This window comes from Rutilus rutilus, assembly GCF_951802725.1.
Source record: "Rutilus rutilus genome assembly, chromosome: 1".
In the NCBI taxonomy this organism is placed as follows: domain Eukaryota; kingdom Metazoa; phylum Chordata; class Actinopteri; order Cypriniformes; family Leuciscidae; genus Rutilus; species Rutilus rutilus.
This window is the reverse complement of record NC_140209.1, coordinates 73,962,623-73,985,853: the sequence shown is the minus strand read 5'-3', so window position 1 is coordinate 73,985,853 and position 23,231 is coordinate 73,962,623. Positions and strand designations below refer to the sequence as shown.

The following is a 23,231-nucleotide window of genomic DNA, read 5'->3' as shown; positions in this document are numbered from 1 at the left end:
AAATCTGTAAACGCAGCCCCTAACGCATCATTTGGATTATCTACGTGTATGTTAAAATCTCCAACAATTAATGCTTTATCGACATTGACTAATAGGTCTGAAAGAAAATCTGCAAACTCTTTTAGGAAATCAGCGTAAGGCCCAGGCGGTCTATATACGGTAGCCAAGGCTAGAGATAATAGGGATGTTTTTCTAACATCTAAGAGCGTAACATTTAGTACAAGTACTTCAAACGAAATAAACTTATAACCCGTTTTCTGAGTAACATTGAGAATATCTCTATAGATTGTTGCACCACCGCCGCCACGACCAATCAGACGGGGCTCATGCTTATAGGAGTATCCAGGAGGAGCAGACTCATTTAGACCGAAATAATAATTTGGTTTAAGCCAGGTTTCAGTAAGGCAAAGTACATCGAAGCTATTATCTGTGACTATTTCATTTACAATAACTGCCTTAGGTGTGAGTGATCTAATGTTTAGAAGACCTAGCTTTAGAAATTGTTTTTGTTTACTAATAGCAACATTTTCTGTTTTAATAACAATTAGATTTTTCCTAGATCCTGCAGTAGATTTATTATTTGATCTCACTAAACGAGGAATAGACACGGTTTCTATGCAATGTTCTACACTAGTATTTATATCAGTTAAATTGGTGCAGCAGAGACTATGATTTGGACTTTTGGTTACTAGTCAAAAGGTATTTAACATTTTGGAGATGTTATCCGACAGAAGATCTGCTCCGAATCTGCTTGGGTGTAAGCCATCAGCACGGAAAAGCCTAGGACGCTCCCAAAACAGATTCCAATTATTTACAAAGAGCAGTTTCTGCTCATTGCACCATGACATTAACCATTCATTTAGCGCAAATAATCTGCTAAACTTTTCATGTCCTAGTCGGTACGTGGGAAGCGGTCCTGACACTATGATCGTTGTTTCAGGCGATGTGCTGCGTACCGTATCGATCAGATTCCTGAAGTCTTTCTTCAGAACCTCCGTCTGGCGCAGCCTGATGTCGTTCACTCCGGCGTGCAGGACCACAGTTCCGACGCGCTCGTCACCGTTCAGAATCTCGGGAACGTGAGTAGCAATTTCAGAAACACGAGCACCAGGAAAGCAGTGACTGTGCACCTTACTTTTACCTAACGTTGCGCGTACGTGCCGAACGATGGAATCGCCGATGATCACAGCATCGCGTTCTGTTTCGCGAAGAGGGGAGAAGCGGTTTTGTGTGGATAACTCGAAAACCGGGAGGGTCGGAGAGAGTCTTGGTCTAGACCTTACTCGCGTCTTCCGCTGCGGAACCATCCAGGCTTCGTGGTGGCGTGTTGGAGCCGGAGTGAACGAGACCATGGCTGATCGCGACCTCGGCGCTCGGGACCGATGTTGAGAAACGCACGGAGTAGACGAAGTCGGAGTCAGCGGGTTAGTAACGTTAATCACTGATTTGTGTGCATCGGCGCGTGATGTTTCAAGAGCTAACCGCCGGTCTATCAGCTCGGCTTGTCTCAATAAAAGGTCGTGGATCTGTTTCTCAACAGCTTCCAGCTCAGACTGCAGTGCGTGCAGCTCAAATGTGTCCTCACCTGCACCAAAAGGTAGACTACTTACATCTGATATATTCGCCATTTTAACAGATGGACAGTAAGTTAGCAACGAAGCTACCAGTGATGCTATCAATATTAATACTAATTTATGACTGAAGTCTTAGATATAATCCGTCTTTTTAGTGGTACGGGTGTAGAGTAGACGCACGATAGGCGAAAAATGTTTGTAAGTGAGTGTTGAGAAGACGCGTTCAGCCGTGATCCACGGACGTAACCTATAGGAGTATCCAGCGTTGGATCACTAATAGGCTTGAGGATTGTTGTCTGCTCAACCTCAGTGAGGTAAAGTAGAAAATGTTTGTTGTAAGTAAGTTTAAAGAGTAAAATCAAGATTTATAAATCAAATCGATGGAGCTCCAAAGACAGCAACGCGTTCAGACGCGACGCATGCGCATTTGTAAAATGATACATTTATGGTAGAATCAAATGTTGTTATGTTTGTCTTGTGTATTGCCTTATCTACAACACATGAGTGTAATACGGTAAAGGTAGTACAGGAGAGAGACTTGGATTTCTCTTCAGTAAAATTAAAGTGTAAATGAGTGTATATAGGGGAAAATGTGTATATATATCGGTATCGGTATCGGCATCGGACAAAATTAGTTTGAAAATATCGGCATATCGAATATCGGCCAAAATGCAATATCGTGCATCCCTACTTAATAGTGGTGTAAAATACTCATAAACTACCGGAAGTGTTTAGTCGAGACTAGCTGCAAAGCTGAAAGCAGAATCAAAGATACACAGCTTCCTTCAAATCACTAAAATACATTAATCCTGTTATATACAATCTTAAGATAAGTGATATCTACTAGATCTCACCCTCCTTTCTGTGGCAGATTTACCAGCTCTAACAGAATCATCTGAATTCTGACTCAACACTAGGTATGCAAATAACGATTAAATCACTAAATTATAAATGACTATAAACAAAAACAGCCCAATTTAAGTCTTAACTTATAAGAAGTAGAATATACATATATGGAAAATATATTATCCATTAAATATTATAATCCCCTGCAATTATTTGCATTACAGTGCAGCACCAAATGAATGCAGCACAAAATGAACGCTTAATGTCACTTCAGTATTACTCACTGAAAAAAAAAAAAAAACAGGAAAATGGCACAATGACAACCTCGCTTATATTGAACATCAAACTTTTATCAACAAAACAAATAGGACAGATGGCATAGTATACCCCCGTTGTAACACTGATAAATGAAGGTCTTAGTGTTTTCCCCTAAATTTAAAACAAATGCTTAGTTTGTGGTTCATTAGTATTAATGAAAATACATCAATAATAAAATAGTACAATAATAAATTCACTTATATTAAACATTGGACTTTAACAAAATTGATAAGAAGGATGATATGCTATGCCCACATTGTAACAAATAAATAAAAGAACTTTGGAAATAAATTAATATTTTCTATACAAATATTAAATACATTTTCCATTATTTATTTTTACATAAACAGCATACAATGCATTCAAACAGCATTCATCTACAAAAAATACTATTTCCAGTACATTTGTATTTTTGATTCAGTGACAAATTTCCTAGATAAAATTAAGCATGTTTGAAAAAAATATTTGCGTTAAGGCTATAGGATATATAGCTATAGCTATAGGATTTCTTCTCTATTTCTGTCACCTGATGGAGTTTGGGTTCTTGCCACTGTTGCCTCTGGCTTCCTTAGTTGGAGACACTTAATATTCAACAATATTATTGACTTGACTGCACTGACACTATTAGATGAGACAGTTCACACTTTTATGGCAAGTTAAAGGCATTTCACTATAATTCTAAAAATGCCTTCATTCACATGTACACGTCTTTTTGTTATAAAATCTGGCTTTTGAGAAATGTTTATTTGTAAATCTCTCAATCTACATATTACATTACATTATTATTACATTAAACAACAGAATTACTGATAAAAATAAGCATTTAAACAAAGACAAACTTACTTATATTAAACAAAGAAATGCAACTTTTATTTATAACTTTTAGCCTCTGGGATCGTCCCGTCAGTCATTGCACCTTACTTTAGTCATGTGACTCATGTGGCTCAACTTACCTCAGTATCTCCAATTTACAATTTATATTCTTCAGTCCAGTGCAGAGCAGCTTCACTCCCGAATCCTGCAGATTATTACTGTTCATGTTCAGCTCTTTCAGATTGGTATCTGATCCAAGAACTACAGCCAGATCTGAACAGCTTTTTTCTGTTAATTTACAATCATTTAACCTACAATAAATCACAACACAGAATTAGATGGCACACATACAATACATTTTCTATATACAAATATTAAATACATTTTCCTTTTTTTTTTTACATAAACAGCATACAATGCATTCAAACAGCATTCATCTACAAAAAATACTATTTCCAGTACATTAGTATTTTTTATTCAGTGACAAATTTCCTAGATAAAATTAAGCATGTTTGAAAAAAATATTTGCGTTAAGATTTATAGCTATAGGATTTCTTCTCTATTTCTGTCACCTGATGGAGTTTGGGTTCTTGCCACTGTTGCCTCTGGCTTCCTTAGTTGGAGACACTTAATATTCAACAATATTATTGACTTGACTGCACTGACATTATTAGATGAGACAGTTCACACTTTTATGGCAAGTTAAAGGCATGCCTTCATTCACATGTACACGTCTTTTTGTTATAAAATCTGGCTTTTGATAAATGTTTATTTGTAAATCTCTCAATCTACATATTACATTACATTATTATTACATTAAACAACAGAATTACTGATAAAAATAAGCATTTAAAATGTCTAATTACTGGGAGATCCAGAGGGACTGTCACAGTGTGGTGCAGGCAGAAGAAGACGAAGGAGAATCAAAAGTTCCAATGCAAACTTTTGCTCACAATATAAATAATACAGGTACATAGAAGACGGGCATAAGGTTCACACATTCTAAATACGACGGAGATCGGACAAGGACTGACTGAACAGAATGGAACTTAAATACAAACACAAATTACACTGATTAACAGAACACAGGTGAGATAGATGACGATTAGTGGTCGACCAATATTGTTTTTTTGATGGCCGATGCCGATATCTTAGAGAGCAGGATGGCCGATGGCCGATGTAAAGCCGATATTATTATTATATACTTTATATTTATTTTAAAGGAACACTCCACCGTTTTTTTAAATAGGGCTTATTCATATTCTTTCATACATTTAGATAGGTGGGTAAATGCATTTTTGTCTCAGTGCATGCATTGTTTTAGTTTGACAGGGTCGGCGCTAGCTTAGCTTAGCACAATGAATGGAATCCTTTGTTGCCAGCTAGCATGTCCTGAGTAAAAGTGATTAAAAAAAAAAAATTAAACCCACGTAATTACTTCTTGTGGCCTGCGTATTCACAACGAGTACAAATAGCGATGCAGATTAACACTAGGTGATTTCTTAGGCAGATATTGACTTGGGACTATATTATGGGGAAGCACAGGCGAAGCACGGCTACTTAGGCGAAGCACTGCTACTTGGGCGCAGAGATATCACGCAACACATGAAATCCCACGACTTCTGTCAACATACCGGTGTGCAACGAGTCAAAACACAGAAGAACAACACGCGTGACCTGCACCGAGTGTCTTCGCTTTTGGATTTTTTTTTTTTTTAGAAGTTACAGCTACAGTTATAGCAAACATGGTAATTATCTGCGTAGCAAAAGGTTGTGAGAACAAGCAAAGGACATACACGAATGTAATGTTTCACAGAATTCCATCGAATGTGGAACTGAGAAATAAATGGCTAGCTGCTCTGGAGATCTGTACTTCAACGCCTCTCTACAAAATCAAACAGTATCGTGTTTGCGAAGAGCATTTTGCACCGGAGGAAAATGGAATATGGGCCCAGAAAGACAGTACTACGTCTGAAACATACGGCTGTCCCCATCCCATCTATTTTCAAAGCACAGGCAGAACAAAGTGCACATGTAAGTTGTCTTTTATTACTCTTCCTTATGTTAATCTGTGTCTTTATTCGGTTGTACGATAGATGCTGAGAAGCTGAGAAGACTACGGTTCAAATAACGTTAGCCTCCTCTAGTATAACCTCATGTTGAATTCAACCTGTTTAGCATGAACAACCAAAATAAAATAAAAATCGCTGTTATCGTTACCTGTAAAATGAAATGACTGAGGGCTAAGTTAGCTATATTTCTCTCACCGAGTTAGCCTGGTTCTTTTGACTCAGGAGTTTTAGTATAACTACTAGAGAAGAGAAGGCTACAAGCAGTTTACTATACATGTGTCATGTTTAAAATAATCACTTACTCTGTGGACAGCTGTCCATTTGGTCTATTCGGCGTGGGGCGTTTTTTCCAGTTCACTTTATCACACCGGAAAAAAAAATTGAGTACTGCCGGATGAATCAACGCCGTGAAATCCGCGGTAGCTGTGACACAACTGCGGGGACGCTCATCTTGATCTGACACGTTGAGCCTGGTTATCGATGGCAGAAACTTGTCCCACTCGCCACAGCACAGACACTCCATTTCAGTCGGCATATTCCCCCACATTCAAACCACCAGTTCGCGTTGGCTCTCATCCTCACGTCCTCGGGCCGTTGAGCGATCGCAACCTCCTCCTGTCGTTCTATTTCCAGTCATTTTCTGTAAACTCTTGTATATTGGTATGGTTCTGGCTCACACAAAATCAGCCATGTTCATTGCCATCCATGTACTGTTGGGAAAATAGCCAGGCAGCTACTATTCACACCGGTATGTTGACGGAAGTCGTGGGATTTCATGTGTTGCATGATATCTCTGCGCCCAAGTAGCAGTGCTTCGCCCAAGTAGCCGTGCTTCGCCTGTACTTCCCCATAATATAGTCCCAAGTCAATATCTGCCTAAGAAATCACCTAGTGTTAATCTGCATCGCTATTTGTACTCGTTGTGAATACGCAGGCCACAAGAAGTAATTACGTGTTTTTTTTGTTTTTTTTATCACTTTTACTCAGGACATGCTAGCTGGCAACAAAGGATTCCATTCATTGTGCTAAGCTAAGCTAGCGCCGACCCTGTCAAACTAAAACAATGCATGCACTGAGACAAAAATGCATTTACCCACCTATGTAAATGTATGAAAGAATGTGAATAAGCCCTATTTCAAAAAACGGTGGAGTGTTCCTTTAATCAATATTTAATAAATTATATATAAACTAGAAAACAAATCTTTTTCATGCTAATACTTTAGATGGCAACTTCTTGTATCTGCAAACCTATTACAGTATTTTTCACCAATAAAGTAATTGTTTAAAAATATATGAATATGTGAATAAAAAGGAAGCAAACACTGTAACAGGGCACTCAGTAATCTGGTAGTATCGTGCGCACTGGTAATCATATTTTTTTTCAAATAAAACAAGGTAACGCTAATATTGCATACAGCACACAGTGAAAACAATATGAATATGACACAGTGGCCAACTGGATATAGCACAGCATATTTTAAAATGAAGGATTTAAAGTTTTTCGATCGCGTCTCCTGTGAAGCTGATCTTCTGCTCGCGTTCACTCACTTCACTCGACCGTCACTCGCAGTCACACGTTTATCAGGCTACAAATGCACACCTCACAAGATATCACAGCTGGATTCCATTAAATCTTTTTAATGTTTGTGATATTAAATGTTTATTAGATATTCAGAGATTTGTTTAAATGAGAAAGATGCGCATTTGCTGAATGTTGACAGTAAATGAGAAAGTATTTTAGCCTGATTGTTTGCCTTTTCTGTTACAAATAATATAAAAGCAATGCTTTACTTTTTCGCATACCATTTACTTTCTTTGTTTACCAGTTCTGTCTAACAAAGTATTAGATATGACTGACAGAGATTGTAAACTAATGAAGACGGAGAATGTGAGTGAGCGCTGTGTGATCAGGCGCTGGTGTTCTCTTCTCAGGCGCTGGTGTTCTCAGCGCCGCCCGTCAAAATAAAAGTCCCGCTTCCAACACATCGGCCAATCAGAAAAACTTATCTGCCGATGCCGATATTTTATAAATGCCAAATATCATATCGGTCGACCACTAATGACTATGATGACTAAACAGGTGATACAACTGAACTGATAACCACAGAAACAAAGGAGTGGCGGGAAAAGAACAAAGGCAAACAGGAACCAAGCAAAACTCGAACTGAAAGTCCAAACAAACACAGACATGTGACAGGGACCACTAATATATGATGTGGTAATATATATGTACTTTATTTAAGAAGCCTGTTTTATAAAAATCTCAATGTTTTATATTATAACCTTGCAGAATTTCATCTTACTTGTTGGCAATATAAATAACATCTGTACCAAATTACATTATTTCCCCCCAGTTTGGGTATATCAATAAAATATGTCTTAAGAAAAAAAATAAAAAATAATCAGACTATTATTTCATATGTCAGGCTTTACAGGGATAAGTTCATGTTCATCAATGAATTTAATATAGAGTAATGATGATATAGAGTAATGATATAGAGTAATGATGATGATGAACTCTATATTCAGTTCATCATCAACTGAATATAGAGTAGGGGAGAGTGGGGTGATTTGTGCCAGGGGGGGAAGTAGTTCCACCCTTGTTTCTGGAAAACCATAGAAGAAATTGGTCATGTGACCATATCATTTTGAAAAGCAATCACTTTTACTCGTCCTCCAAAGAAGAGAGACACATGGCATGAGAGTTAAGCATATTTTAGTGCAAAAAACAGTTTTTTCCCTTTCAAAGTAAAATTTCTATGATTAAGGTTTTTTGATTGTAGTGTCTGAACAATTATAGACAAGTTTGAAAACATTTCACACATGTTTTAGTGCTTTAGTAGGCTACACAATGAGTCTATACAGTTAGCATGATGTTAGCTCTTAACTGCTGGATCATGCTAGTTTTTCAAACTTGTGGGTCCGGGGTGATTTGTGCCAAAGGGCCTGGGTTAAGTTGTGCCAGATCCAGACCACCTAGACCAACATTCTCAGAGGGGATAATCTTGAGAAGTGAGGAGATGGGCATGCCTCGTCATTGTTTGACTTGGGCCTGCCTGTTATTTGTTTAATTTAGCTAACACTGATTTCAGTTTTGAGTTTGCACTATGTTATTAAAGAGAAGTTTTATTCCGTTTTTAAGTGGCCTATGTCACAATAGGATGTTTAGAAATTAACCTAGTCACTTTATTCTTATATGTTACATAACTGACAGACAGCGCTATGTCAACAGGCATCTATTGCCAAAGCCTTTTTGCCTGAAATGATTCACAAATATCATATATTGTGTTGCTATGGTGCTCTAAATGGTTGCTAGGGCGTAGCTTCATAGCTTCACAATGATCCTGAGAGACTGATTGGTCGTCTGAGTAAAATGAGCCCACCCCCTTGTCTCTATAACACTGTGATCCAGAGTTATGTTCAATACAAAATCCCTATGCAGTTGACCATATAGGAAAAACGCATGCTATGGTATTCCAAGGTGAAAATATCTAAATAAACCTTAAATTAGTAATTTTGTATTGAATTTATCTTGCTTTCATATAGCATTACGGTTCATAACATTAAAATGTTCTGTTTTACTTCAGAAATCACTGGCACAATTTACCCCCAATGTATTCCCCCAAAGGCACAACTTCCCCCGCACCAGGGGCAAGTTGTGCCATGAGACCACTTTTTTTCCAAGAGCTCTATTTCTGAAACAATTTATTTCAGATCCAAAGTTATTGTTCTCAGGGATGCACCACATCCTGAAATATATGTACATCCTTAAGTTGAAGGCATTACTGCCATGGCCTCACTTTAAAGTCACTTTGAGTAAAAACTGGCACAACTCACCCCACTCTCCCCTAATGTAGATAAAGACATTTTTCAGATGAGAGCAAAACATCACCAATTACCCATTCAGCAATGTAGCTGCTGCGCACGTTCATTAATCAATAAATTCCACCTGCTCTCCTTCTTACCTATGCAATTGCAGAATTGATTTTCCCCCTCCACCCTATAGCTCCGTCAGCCTATCTCCGTTCAAGTGCTGCGAGCCCACATAGCATGGGTTTCCCTTCAGGTTCTCCAGTTAAACTTTCATTTCTCACACTTTCATTCTGCAGCAGTGCTTTCTCCCCTCATCAAAATATATTTCTCTCATTACCGCAGTAGTGATTTCATCTACTGGTCTAACACCAGCTTTCAGAGTAAACTTCGTTTCTCACTGCCACAGCAGTGATTTCGGCCAGCTTTCAGGGTACATCCAGGCCCGTCGCCAAGGGGGGGCATTGTGATGAGACAACGTCCCCCCTAATCATCATGGTCATTCAGTGAATTTACTATTGAGAGCAAATAACCTTAATTCAGTGGATTTGGCCATTCATTTATTCAATAATGAAATGTCTTCAGCAGTAGGCTATTTAGCTCAAAGGAGCTCTAATATCGACAATGGTGAGTTTAAATTGTCTTCCGTAATATGAGTCGGAAATCCGTCGGAGCCGCAGCAGGCAAGGCTAACCCCTGGCCACGGACTTAATGATGAGGTGGTGACGCGTTCATGTAACCAGTGGGTGATGTCACTGCCACTTACACACTAAAAAACTGTCACAAAGAACCGGCAAAAGTAATGATTATGAAGGTGTCAAATAAAGCAAGCAGACATTTTAATTGTTTATTAACCCCCTGGGGTCGACAATCGCGCCGGTGCGATATGCTCGCTTTTTTTCTTATCAGTTCAAAAGAGACTCAAAATACTCTGTTGACTTTGATATTACAAACAAGTTTCATACATCAATCGATCCTGTTAAGTGTGTATTATTTTTGTGTATACTCACAATAAAAACAAAGTGTTGTGCTTTTTGCCAAATAAAGCAAAATAAAAATGATGTTCTGCTTTCTCTCAAGTCAATTCTGAAATAGTGTTGCACGGTACACCGATACTTCAAAATTATTGCGATTCTCGGAAATGAAAAACGTCACGATTCCTAAATTTATTAGTATCGATACTTCTAAGAATGACCGCGTTCCAGATTTGTAAGGCCGGCGACACACTGGCTGCGTGGCGTGAGCGTCTCAGCTGCGTGGCGTGTCCGTTTTTATTTCGGCTCCCATGTTAACAGGTTAGAGCTAGCACACTGCCTGCGTGACACACGCGCCTGAGCCGCACGGAAAACGCGTGCATGCTAGAAATAGAACCGACGCCTATTTTTCACGCGACACCCAAGCGTGTTGGAAGCATTTCCAGGCAAAATAGAATAGGAAAAGATGTGTCTATGTCATTTTGACACGAATACATATTAATAAATTACATTTTGATGTTTGAAAGTCTCTAGGTTTTGACATAAATGCAGATATAAATGTAATTAAAAAAAATATTATCGATTTTCAAATACTGCACCTGTCAATACAGAACGAAATATTCTGTAGCCTATTTTGCCGTCAACACTGCCGACGTTGTCTTTGCTGCTATATATTTATGTTTAACATGAAGTATAGGCCTTCCACGACGTTGTCTTTGCTGCTATATATTTATGTTTAACATGAAGTATAGGCCTTCCACAACTCTATCCCCATATGTCAAATATATCACCAATGAGGCTTATCATATGTTACTAATATTAAACATTGTTTAATATAATCGCTGTTCATATTTTTATTCAAAGTTCAGAATCAAGATTAAGTTATTACAGGTAACTCTTATGTTTCTTATGATAAATGAGATAATGCTGCTTAATTTATTATTTTTTTACCTTGAATGTCATTGCTCTAATTTATTTTTTATATTTTGATATTTCATTTTGTTCAAATGTTTAATATATCTGCTGTTCATATGTTCATTTATTAGTGTGTTAGATGATTAGAATGTTGTCCCGGTTTTAAAATAAAGCACAGCAATGATATTTGAGAGTGTTTCTCCCTTTTCAGGAAAAGTATCGAAAAAGTATCGAAATCGCAATTCTTGACTTGGTATCGGTATCGAAACAATAATTTTGGTATCGTGACAACACTATTCTGAAACACGTCCACAAATGAACCATAACTCAGCGAATACTAGGCATACAGGCATACAGACACACAGGCATGAGGCTTGAATTCTCTTCTTTTAAATGAAGTAATTTTTATAAAAAACAAATATTCACAGTTTATGTAATATGTATGAAAAGAGAGAGATGTCAGTCGTTCTCATCTCAGCTCATTATGTTTTAATGTGACCCCGCCCACGGAGAGCGCGCGCTATTCAAACGCAAATGATCTGAGGCAATCCAGGCAAACCTGTGAACGCCCACATCAGCTGGATAACACACACCGCGAGTTCACTTTCAGACTCATGTACTTGACGACGCTGTGAGGAATAATACTATCTTAATAATAATCCTGGAAAATTTACCTCAGAAGTGCTGGAAGTTTCATTTCGAGGAGCAATGGATCCGGCTGAGGAATAGGTCAGTTATATATTTGCTTTGTTCTAATCAATAGTGTCTGTACACGCAAAAAGACTGTTTAAATATTAATCGCGTTTCTGTGTGTGAATGAATGAACAGCTTTTACCAAACTCTATTGCTATACTGAGATGAGTAAAAATCAACTACAAAAATCGGATAGATTATAAAGTTTTTACTGTAAAATACTGCCACATCAAATAAGCTTATAATGTTGCCAATTTCTGCTCATGTGTTATATAATATATATATATATATATATATATATATATATATATATATATAGGGCAATTCCATGCAAAGGTCATCTTTAGCATGAAAAAATAAAGTTTTAACCAAAAGAACAAAACCCTTTTTAAGTTGTCCATTTAGGTCTGTAATATACTGTATTGATGTGCTTTAACAAAAATTAAGAAAATTGCCTTGTTTATCCACCAGATATGAGGTGAGCAACAATGCTTAAATTACATTTTCAACCAGCCATATTTCATGCTTTCAAAAAAAGCACAAATGTCAGGGCATGTCAGAACATCCCAAGGGCCCCAAAAACACCTTAGACCCCAGAGGGTTAAATATGAATCGCGTTTTTGTGTGTGAATCAATGAACAGCTTTTACCAAACTCTATTGCTATACTGAGATGAGTAAAAATCGACTACAAAAATTGGATAGATTATAAAGTTTTTACTGTAAAATACTTCCACATCAAATAAGCTTATAATGTTGCCAATTTTGCTCATGTGTTATATAATATATATATACATATATATATATATGTATTATGTTTTGTTAAAAATAAAGTCATCAACTAAGATGTTATTATAGTGTTTGTTCCAATGTAGGCTATATTCAAACTAATGAATCCTTAACTTTGAAATACATATGATAAAATGTATACTTTAGTTTTTACAAAGAAAGATTACACTTGAAATATTGTTACAATTTTAATTGTTGTTGTAATTATATAACCTTTTTAATAAAATAGCAAAAAAATAGATATACAAGGATAGATGTAAACAAAATCTTAAAAGGTCAACATAAGCCTTCTCTTTAAATTATTTTTATTGTGTTTTATTAGTGACACATTTGGGTAGAGAATATATTCCAAAACTTTCTGAAAATACAGTATGAGAACAATTAACTGCACAATTACTAGAAATGTTTACCTTGGATATTATACAATTTGCAAGCACAATTTGTGAAAAAAACAACAACTGTGTTTCCAACTGTGAACCAATTTTATATACAGTGCAATGCATAAGTGAATACACCCATGCTAAAGTTGACTAAAAAGAGGAATAAAAAATCATATTTTGGAAATTGAACTTAATGCCTTAATTTAAAAAATTAGGAAAAATCCAACCTTTAAGGACACCAATTTTCTTTGTGAATGAATAATGTATCGTAAATAAATAAATGTTCTTCCTTAAAATACATGGTGCATAAGTGAGTACACCCCTATGTTAAATTCCCATAGAGGCAGGCAGATTTTTATTTTTAAGTATTTTTTTAAATTTTTTTTTAGGATACTATGCATCCTGATAAAGTTCCCTTGGCCTTTGGAATTAAAATAGCCCCACATCATCACATAGCCTTCACCATACCTAGAGATTGGCATGGTTTTATTTCAGTTAGCCTAAAAGCTAGTTTGATTTGCATTGAGAGATGATCTTATGGAAAGTACCCCATGCCAATCTCTAGGTATGGTGAAGGCTATGTGATGATGTGGGGCTATTTTAATTCCAAAGGCCAAGGGAACTTTATCAGGATGCATAGTATCCTAAAAAATTTTTTTTTTAAATACTTAAAAATAAAAATCTGCCTGCCTCTATGGGAATTTAACATAGGGGTGTACTCACTTATGCACCATGTATTTTAAGGAAGAACATTTATTTATTTACGATACATTATTCATTCACAAAGAAAATTGGTGTCCTTAAAGGTTGGATTTTTCCTAATTTTTTAAATTAAGGCATTAAGTTCAATTTCCAAAATATGATTTTTTATTCCTCTTTTTAGTCAACTTTAGCATGGGTGTATTCACTTATGCATTGCACTGTATATATATATATTTATATATATATATATAGTCCTTGCATTCTTTCTTGTGGCTCAGTGACACACTTGAATGAATGGCTCATTATGTATGCAGCCTCATTATGCGGGGGCATTGTCTCCTCAGGTGTGAATCACGCCCACTCGCATATTGCCTTTCCAAACAAAAAGTGTCTTACAAAATTTAAATCAATGTATTGTTTTATGTGAATGATTAGGCAGGGTGATTTTCACATCATTTTGAAGAAAAAACTCTAGGCGACTGTTATGGGAAAATTGATATTTGCTCTATATTTTATTTTCAATGATTTAACAAAAGAATGCCATGCGTTCTTTTGCTGTATTTTGAGTTTTGTGATGTTGATACAGCTGCAGGGTGTGTGTGTGTGGGACTTCAGAGGTGAGAGGATTCCCGGGGTCAAGGGGGGTCCCTTTTGTTCCTTGTGTTTGGGGTGGGTGACAGGAGATAGCTTTGAAAAGAACACTATAAAGAAGCTGGCCAACCCCTGCTCTGAGTCTCACTCCGCCTGCAGCTGGACTGTCTTACCTCGCCGAATTGAGAGAGAAGAGCCAAAACTGCTATCAGGGCCAGGAGGAACCCACTGGATTCAGAAAGAACTCGGAGGCAGTAAAAGCATCTCGGGTAAGAGACAGTTAAATTATTTTGATAATTGTGAGTGAACATGAACCATAGTGGCTGAAACTATCTCTTTGGTACGGGCAGAGAAGGTTTTCGAGGGGGAGATTGTAACAAGCAGGGCTCTACAGTGCGAGCATTTCTCTTTCATTTGCGTTTACACCTTTATGGACAGACAATGAGTTTAAGTCTTTGTTAAGAGAGCACATGGACTCAATCGTGACTGAGAAAGTCAGATTGAAATTAACAAAGAAATTTGGCATTGATCCAGACAAAGTTAGAACAGTCTAAGCGCAACTCAGAGCTAGAGAAACAGATCAAAGAGCTCCGTACTCATTTAGGAGTAGGCCTACATGTACTCCTTGGGAAAAAAGTTACTGTAGGGCCCTGTCAAGTCAATTTTATGCCGAAAACTAGCTCGTAAGTGGACGGAAGAGCCACACGTGGACGGAAGAGCCACACGGACGGAAGAGCCACACGTGGACGGAAGAGCCACACGGACGGAAGAGCCACACCTGATTAATTAGGTTTACTCAAAATCTCTAACCTGAGGAAGTCTTGTAAAAGTGGACGGAAGAGCCACACCAGATTAATTAGGTGAACTAATCGAGCGCTAGAAAGTGCTCACGGAAAGATTTTGAGTAAACCGTAATTACAGGAAGCATATTTGCTAAAACCTGGCCGATTTTGGGTTAAAAAGTCGGATCTGTTGAAGATGTTTGACAGATTAGTAAGACGCGCGTCGAAGGAAAATCCAGAAGAGATAGAAATCAGCCAATATGGGGTCATCTCAAAGCAAGCTTGAACAAAATTTTATAGGCTACACCAGTTTTTCTGTAAAATGGGAAAAATTACATCCAGAAATGCATGCAAGAAATTGGGAAACGGAAAATTGTTAAACAAAGGGTTGTTGTAGTTTTGTTCATGAGTGTAAAACTGTGAACAGACAGTAGTTTGTTGAACTGAAGAAGATAGAAGAAAATGAAAATAAATGCAGAAAGGATTAGCATTTAGGGAAAGATGTTTTTCCTGATGGAAATTACAAACAGTGAATTGTTGGATTGCAGATAGAACAGAACAGATACAGAAGGAACTGGCATGTAGGGAACGATAGAGTTCATGGAACTATTTATGAACGCCTGATTAAGTCAAGTTGAGTTGAAATGGTGTGAAAAGTGAGTTTTGGGTGGAAATGGGGCGTTGAGTATGATTAACAGGGATTGGCATGATATAAGGATAAGGAATGTTTCATTAAGTAAAACGATTGTCTTTTGAACCTAAAGGGTCCAGCTATGCTGGGAGTACAGCAACAGCGCTTGCTTGTTCAAACCAGCTTCTGGATGTTAAATGTATACTTGTTTTGTAATCAGTGTTGTTGATGATAATATCAAATTAGAAAATGTCCAAAGATTGGATATTTTGTTGATATTAAGCCATTTAAGGAAATATATTGTTTTATAAAGGAAATTATGGGTTGGAGATAATTTCCCTAGACACGTGTGACTAAAGTTAATCAGAAACTTTGTGAAACCCGTTTAGAATATTTAGATTTTCCGTGTCGCTTATGAAAATTTATGTTCTGCCAATAATAATGATGTGAATGTGCTTTATTGTATTAATGTTATGAGAACAAGGGTATTTAAGAATAGATTGCCATATTTTTGTAACAAGAGTTGAAGGTGCAAGCATCTAGGATAGCTGTGTGTAATTTAGAGACTGAGAACAAGATTTAGGGAATCTTGTGGTTTCTGTGAAACAGTAGAATAAGTGGGACTGAATAATCATAATACAATCTTGTGATTTAAGTTGAATCTGCAAACTAACCATTTGATAGAAGAATAAGCTTTTAAAACCAGTGTTGATGAAGTTAATGACACGTTAAAGTTTTAATACTGTATGAAGAGTAACTGAACAGTCCTGATAAATAGTGAGATAAAAGAGAGCAAATGCTGTAAGCAGTTCTGCTCATGCTCTGAAGAGATTTGCAGATGATGTTTTGTAAAAGTTTGATTGTGATTGGAAAGATAAACAATAACTTGACTGGCTCCAAACAAAGAAAGTGCCAAAATGACACAAATTTAAAGAAAAGTCTGTGTTAATATGGATTAGAAAGTAGATCAATGTTAATATGATAAAGATTATGATTTGGCTATTGTAATTAAATTTGCAACTGGGACTGTAAAAGAAAATACAGAGAACTGCTTATCAGTGGCTCTGTTTGCATTTCCTGAACAGAACACACTCTTCGGGGGTGTAAAGTAGGGTGGAGATGTTAGAAAGATCAGAGTGATAAGACTGTTATAACAGAGAGTGTTTTATTGCGGTCAGCGTGGTCATTCAGTGACTGTAAATGCCCACTGTATGACTGTAAAAGTAAATGAGGGAGAAAATAAAGTTGATAGATGGAACTTTTAAAAGTTGTAAGAAGATTGAAAGATTTAAGTGTAAGGAATTCCTTTTGAAAGGAAAGAACTATAAAAAGTACCGGTCACTAAAAGAATGATTGTGTTTTGAATGAAACGCTTTGATAAGGTTTTAGATGATATAGAGAGACAAATCTAATGAATGATTTATAATGATAATCAAAAAAATGTATCACAAGCAGAGAGCGCAGCCTCAAAGGTTGAATCATAGAAGCAGATTGATAAACTCCTAGAGAAAACATTGAAGTCAGGTATTAAATCATGGCAATTGAAAACCTGACAACTAAAATTGAAATGAAATTTTAAACGTTATTAAGAACTAGAATAATTCTTATTATTTCTTTAAGATAAAATAAACAGAAGCAGTGTTACAGGATTAACAGTTGCTCAATGTAAAATGTGTAAAAGGCATTTGATTAAATAAAGGCTTGTTAATGTTGATTTTAAAAGATAAGAATGTGATTTGGCCAAAACAGGTTTGCTTATCTGAATCTGGCATGTGCTGTGACTGAAACTGCCACAGTTTCAGTGCAACAGAGACTCATTCTGAGTGGATATTTGTAATGTCTAAATTACAATACGTGTAATTTATGGAAAAGATACCTTAAGATGGGCTACAGTTAAAAAAAAGATGGTAGATAAAGTCTGAAGTTAAAAGTTTATGAGAATGCAGTGCACCAGTCCTGAATGCCTCAAGAGTCTCTCTCTCATTCAATGTCAGCTGAAAGCTGTTGTCTGAGCCTGTGTAAAGCACAGTGTTTCAGTTGAAAAGATTCATAGATATGGAAAAGCTAAAACAAATCATGCTACAGGCAGTTCAGATTTGACAAATTTAGAGGACAATTTGTAAATGTTTTAAAAGTAAAACTGAATGATTTTAAAGAAGTCTTTAAAATAATAATGCAGACCTTAAATGATAGAAGTGACATTTTTGACTAGTTTATTTTAGGACCGCTTCTTTGTCTGATTTTAGCCTCCACCATAAAACAGGGCCGATGGCTCCGGCTACAGAAGTAACAGTACACTGAATGTACGATTGTGATCTAAATTCACTGACTATAATCTAAGCAGGTTGCTACCTTTAAGATGATTAATGAATTTAAGTGATTAAATACTGTTGTTATTAACCTGTCTCCCTGTGAACACTATTAGGTCAGAATGGCTCTGATGACTCTTGAATGCGCCTTTTCCTATGAGCTCCAGAAAACAACTGATTATGTTGAAGAAAACGGTCACAGATTCTGTGATGGGAAAGAGCGGTAACCAAGTGTGTACGAAGTGATTACCCCAGGGACGGGTAAGATCTTTTTTGGCCAAAAGGGCAACCTAAGACAAGGGGGGTCACGCCACAAACACTGGGCATCTCCTGATGGAGGTGTTTTTATGTGAGATGGGTATGAGAGTGGCGCTGAATGACTGGGAGAGGCCACCAGCATCAGCAAATCATTGAGAGGCGAGATGAGCTGTAAGAAGTTCAGTCTGCCCCAGAAAATGTGAGCCCCTATACCACTCACCAGAAACTGCGTTGATTGTATGGCTTGTTTTTCATCTTGACAAGCATTTTCAACTATGCCAGGGGACAACACCCTGAAGAAAAGACAATTATAGGTTAAGAGCTGATCTGAATGAGCATTCAAGAGCCAGCAGAGACCATTGAACTAATAATTATCTGTTGTGGAGACAGTAACAAAAATTTTTGTAATGTTAGTTGCCTGATGGGCAAGGAAAACACAGAGATTGTGTTGATGTTGAACTAATGTGTCAGTTCTGACTCCTGTAGATCATTAGACATGACAAAGGACCATTATAAGACATGGTGGTGGCTAAAGATGACTCAAGAGAATTTTCTGGAAAACAAAGGTTAGGTAAATTGAGTATTTATACTAAAGATAACCTTAGAAAAGATCATAGAAGGATTGAATATGACTATGATTATTTTAGTTACAGTCCTAGGAGGCTGTTGAAAAGATTATTTGCTTATAGTGAGAGAGAAAGTGACTGCTTGGGATGGTACTCTGTCTGTCTTTCTGTTATCAGTCAGCCAAAGAAAGCTGAAGCAAAGTAATAATTATGCACCAAAACAATCCAGCTGACTTTTCCAAAATCAAATGAATAATGAACAGACATGCTTTGAAACTGGTTAAGAGGCCATAAAAACATTAGATAAAAGATACAGGAAAATGTAAGGTTAAAATGTCATTTAAAATTTAAATCTTTTTAGAGAAAAGATATGAATAAGAAATATGAGCAGTTCATAGTCAGGGATGAGTGTGAGTGTTAATTCATGTTTTGTACAGTATGTGTTAGTTTAGGACAACTATTCTGTCTGAATAGTGTGTATACATTTTTCATTAACCTCTGGAAATAGATTGGTTAAGGCAAATGACAAATTTGAAAGTAAGCTGAGGATTGTGAGTCAATCTGATGAGAAGGCAACACAGAACATAGGACGAGCTTTAAGTTGATTGATCATCAAACTCTGTCTGTTAATTATTATTTTGGTCATTTTTGATGTGCAGTAGATTTGAATTACTTTCTGGACAGGTTTAAGTATTGATGTGTAAATTAGAATTGTGAAGCCGTAGATAGCCGTCAGTCATGTGTTGAGAAAAAGTTATAGATTTGACAGCAACAAACACGTAGGCTAAGTAAATATCAGATTATCCAGAGAGCCCTTAACAGTTATATATAGTAAAAAGGGGAGATTGTTATTCGACTGACGTTGACGAAGTGTGCACACCACGACCTGACCTGACCAATTGATGACCTGGAGAATGTTCGTAGATGACAGTTGCTTAAGAGACCAAACAATAGGCCGGAAAAGCAAGAAACGCTGTGAGACTAGGGGCCGTTGCCTTAAAACAATTTGATAAGAAGATGAAATTGTGGCTTTAAGTAATATTTTTATTTCAGAGGCAGAGAAAGATGTCTAAAGGAAATTTGGCTGAAGGACAACGTTTGGGTTAGCAAACTTTATCCAAACAAATGTTACCAAATAAATATGAACAAATATTGCAGTTTTCCTGTAGCTTAAACATTAGAGTTTGGCACCTGTAACGCCAAGGTCATGGGTTCGATTTCCGAGGGAAAGCAAGAACTGATAAGAATGTAAATGTGTACCTTGAAATGTAAGTCGCTTTGGATAAAAGCGTCTGATAAATGTAAGAGAATCTTATTATGTTAAATTGATGCATCATATGAGATCTCGTGCATCAAGAGGAGGATGATAACAGTTGCCAAATATGGTTTACTAAGGGGTTCACATTTGCTGAAAGCCATCGCACAGGTGGGAAGATAAATGTTGGAAGGACATTGGGTTTAATTGGGTAAAAACCCTGCAAGAAGCCATTCTTCCCCCTAACAAAATTGCTGTGTGCATTGTTTGTATCTGTAAGTGTGCTAATAACAAGAATTGTTTCGACAGGAAACGCCAGGGCAGATGCGACAGCACAGCAGACAAAAGAAAACTATGTGACAATAACCTCAACATTTGTTTTTCTTTATAGAAGATGCAGACTTTTGCGCACATGGCATGAGCAAAGACACACACACACATGAACAAATGGTCAGATAAGAGCCTTTCAACTCTTCAGGGGGGTCAGAAGGACAGGAAAGCCCAGGAGGGGGTCAGAAGGACCATTTGCATTCAGGAAAGCCCAGGGGGTTAGAAGAACTTGTCTAAAACCAGCACAGGAGTGAAATGGCAGGGCAGACTGTGCCCAGTGAAAACAATAGCCATGAATGAATTTGACTAGTTATCCTGGCCTGGGTTATTATTGTGTCAGAAAGAAAGGTGCAACACCTGTGCAAATGCTTAACTTAAAATTGTAATTTTGCAGGATGTCAGGATGGATTGAACCAAACAGAACTGATTCTGTATTGTTTTGTTAACATGAGCAACGTGGGTTGAGTGTTTTTCAGGGGAAAAGGACCCTGAGTGCTATTCAATGAGCAAGACATTATTCGATGATATGTTTCAGGTTGAAAATTCCACAGGTCACACCAAAAGGGACGACAAGACAAGCGGTCACTAACAAAATCACTTAAGGTCTGCCTTCACAGGTGACAGCAGACAGTAAATGACTCATTCCAGTGGGGGTGCGATCGTGATCTAAGGGAAAATCTTGTAAGGATTTGAAAATGATTGGAGAGTGTGAGACCTGAGTCCAAGCATCTCACCTTAAACTACACCAACCAACGTCAGCAACCCCATACGCCAACGCAAAGAATAAAGTGAGGAATCAAGGATGTGCTAGAAACATAACTCTCCTTGCCAACGGTGGAAAGACCATTTCAACGGCACGCAAAGTGTCAAAATGGTGAAGATGGAACGTCCATGGGGCAACGAACATAGAAAAATGTTGACCAATTAATGGTTGAAGAAAAGTTTTGTGATTTTATTTGATTGAATCAAATTAGGGCTTAGTATTGATATAAATCTAATAATTTGACTTGTGCAAAGAAAAATGTGTTTTCAGGTAGAAGATATATTAATCAATGTGAAGTATGGTGATAAGAAGAAAGACGGTATGTAATGGAAAAGTCAGGGATAATTTCGAACAACGAATGATCAAATTATAAAACTTTTCTGGTTAGATTTTATTAAATAGATTTTAATTAAATATAGCTTTAGAAGTAAAACCATTTCCTGACAAAATATTGTGATTAATTGAAAAAAGGCTGAATACATAGTGTTATGATTGTATGTGTTATTCTGATAATTTTGTTATTAATGGGTACAGTCTATCCTAAGGGTGAACAAAATTATGCAGATGGTACGAGTAACAGAAGTTGAAATTATAATCATTTACGTTTTTTCGGTATTATAATATCCTTTATTCTTACTATGCTTTAAGTTATACTGGAGTGACTGAGGGTCCGATTTATCGGGAATGCGGTAGCAGTGCTTATCCATTTAGCCCGGCTTCAGATAAAATGTTTACTTGCTTGCTCCTAAAGTTTTTATTTTTATTTGTTTATTTTTCTTATTTCTTTCAAAGTTCAAGTAGAGTGATCAGGTATACAAAAATCAGATATGAAAGGTAACTGTGATGTAAAGACTTGAAACAACTCTTTTTGTTTGATGCAGAATTAGAAACAAGGGTGTTTTTTAAGTTGTTATAATCATACCTAATGTTAATGAAACCAAATTGTTTATCAGAGAATGATAAAGAGGAGGAATTGTTAATGGAAAATTGATATTTTCTCTATATTTTATTTTCAATGATTTAACAAAAGAATGCCATGCGTTCTTTTGCTGTATTTTGAGTTTTGTGATGTTGATACAGCTGCAGGGTGTGTGTGTGTGGGACTTCAGAGGTGAGAGGATTCCCGGGGTCAAGGGGGGTCCCTTTTGTTCCTTGTGTTTGGGGTGGGTGACAGGAGATAGCTTTGAAAAGAACACTATAAAGAAGCTGGCCAACCCCTGCTCTGAGTCTCACTCCGCCTGCAGCTGGACTGTGGATGGACTGGGAACATTCTTGCAAGAATAAATATATTTTAAGGACAATTTGAATCATGGAGTCTCTTATGCCTGATGCTGTTTTGTTAGTTGTTTGTTTTTGCCTCAACAGCGACAACATGCATTATTCAGAAGTCTTGTGGACACATATTTAGTATGTGTTTTGTGGCCTTATTTCAGAAACTTTCATTTTTATTTTTTTCAATAAATACAAAAATAAAAACATGTATACATGTTGCTCACATATTATGGTAGCCCTGTTTGTGCTAAATAGAGTGTAATTATACCTTTGCCATTAAAGGGTTAGTTCACCCAAAAATGAAAATTCTGTCAGTAATTACTCACCCTCATGTTGTTCCAACCCCGTAAGACCTTTGTTCATCTTCGGAACACAAATTAAGATATTTTTGATGAAATCTGAGCACTGGCTCACTCCTCCATAGACTTCTAGGAGACCGAAACTTGCTGATCCAGAAAATGTATTAAAGAGATTGTTAATAGTTAATAGTGAGCCTACGTGGTGACGTGTAACACAGACGCGCTGCGCAAAAACACTATGTGAACTCACTCGAGGTCCAGAGAGAAGGAAATGAATAGTGGAATAAAGTC

At 36.9% G+C, this 23,231-nt stretch overlaps 2 protein-coding genes across 2 annotated transcripts in view; both read right to left on the bottom strand.

Moving 5' to 3' along the window:
* LOC311305800 (uncharacterized protein) overlaps positions 1 to 23,231 on the bottom strand; it is a 1,224,369-nt gene that overhangs the window by 602,947 nt on the left and 598,191 nt on the right. The gene's annotated exons all lie outside the window — the stretch shown is intronic.
* LOC311305912 (NLR family CARD domain-containing protein 3-like) overlaps positions 3,058 to 23,231 on the bottom strand; it is a 33,568-nt gene continuing 13,394 nt past the window's right edge. The window contains exon 8 of the mRNA XM_084433942.1: positions 3,058 to 3,862. Coding sequence (XP_084290068.1) covers positions 3,688 to 3,862 — 175 coding nt within the window. The 3' untranslated portion in view covers positions 3,058 to 3,687. The remainder of the gene's footprint in view (positions 3,863 to 23,231) is intronic.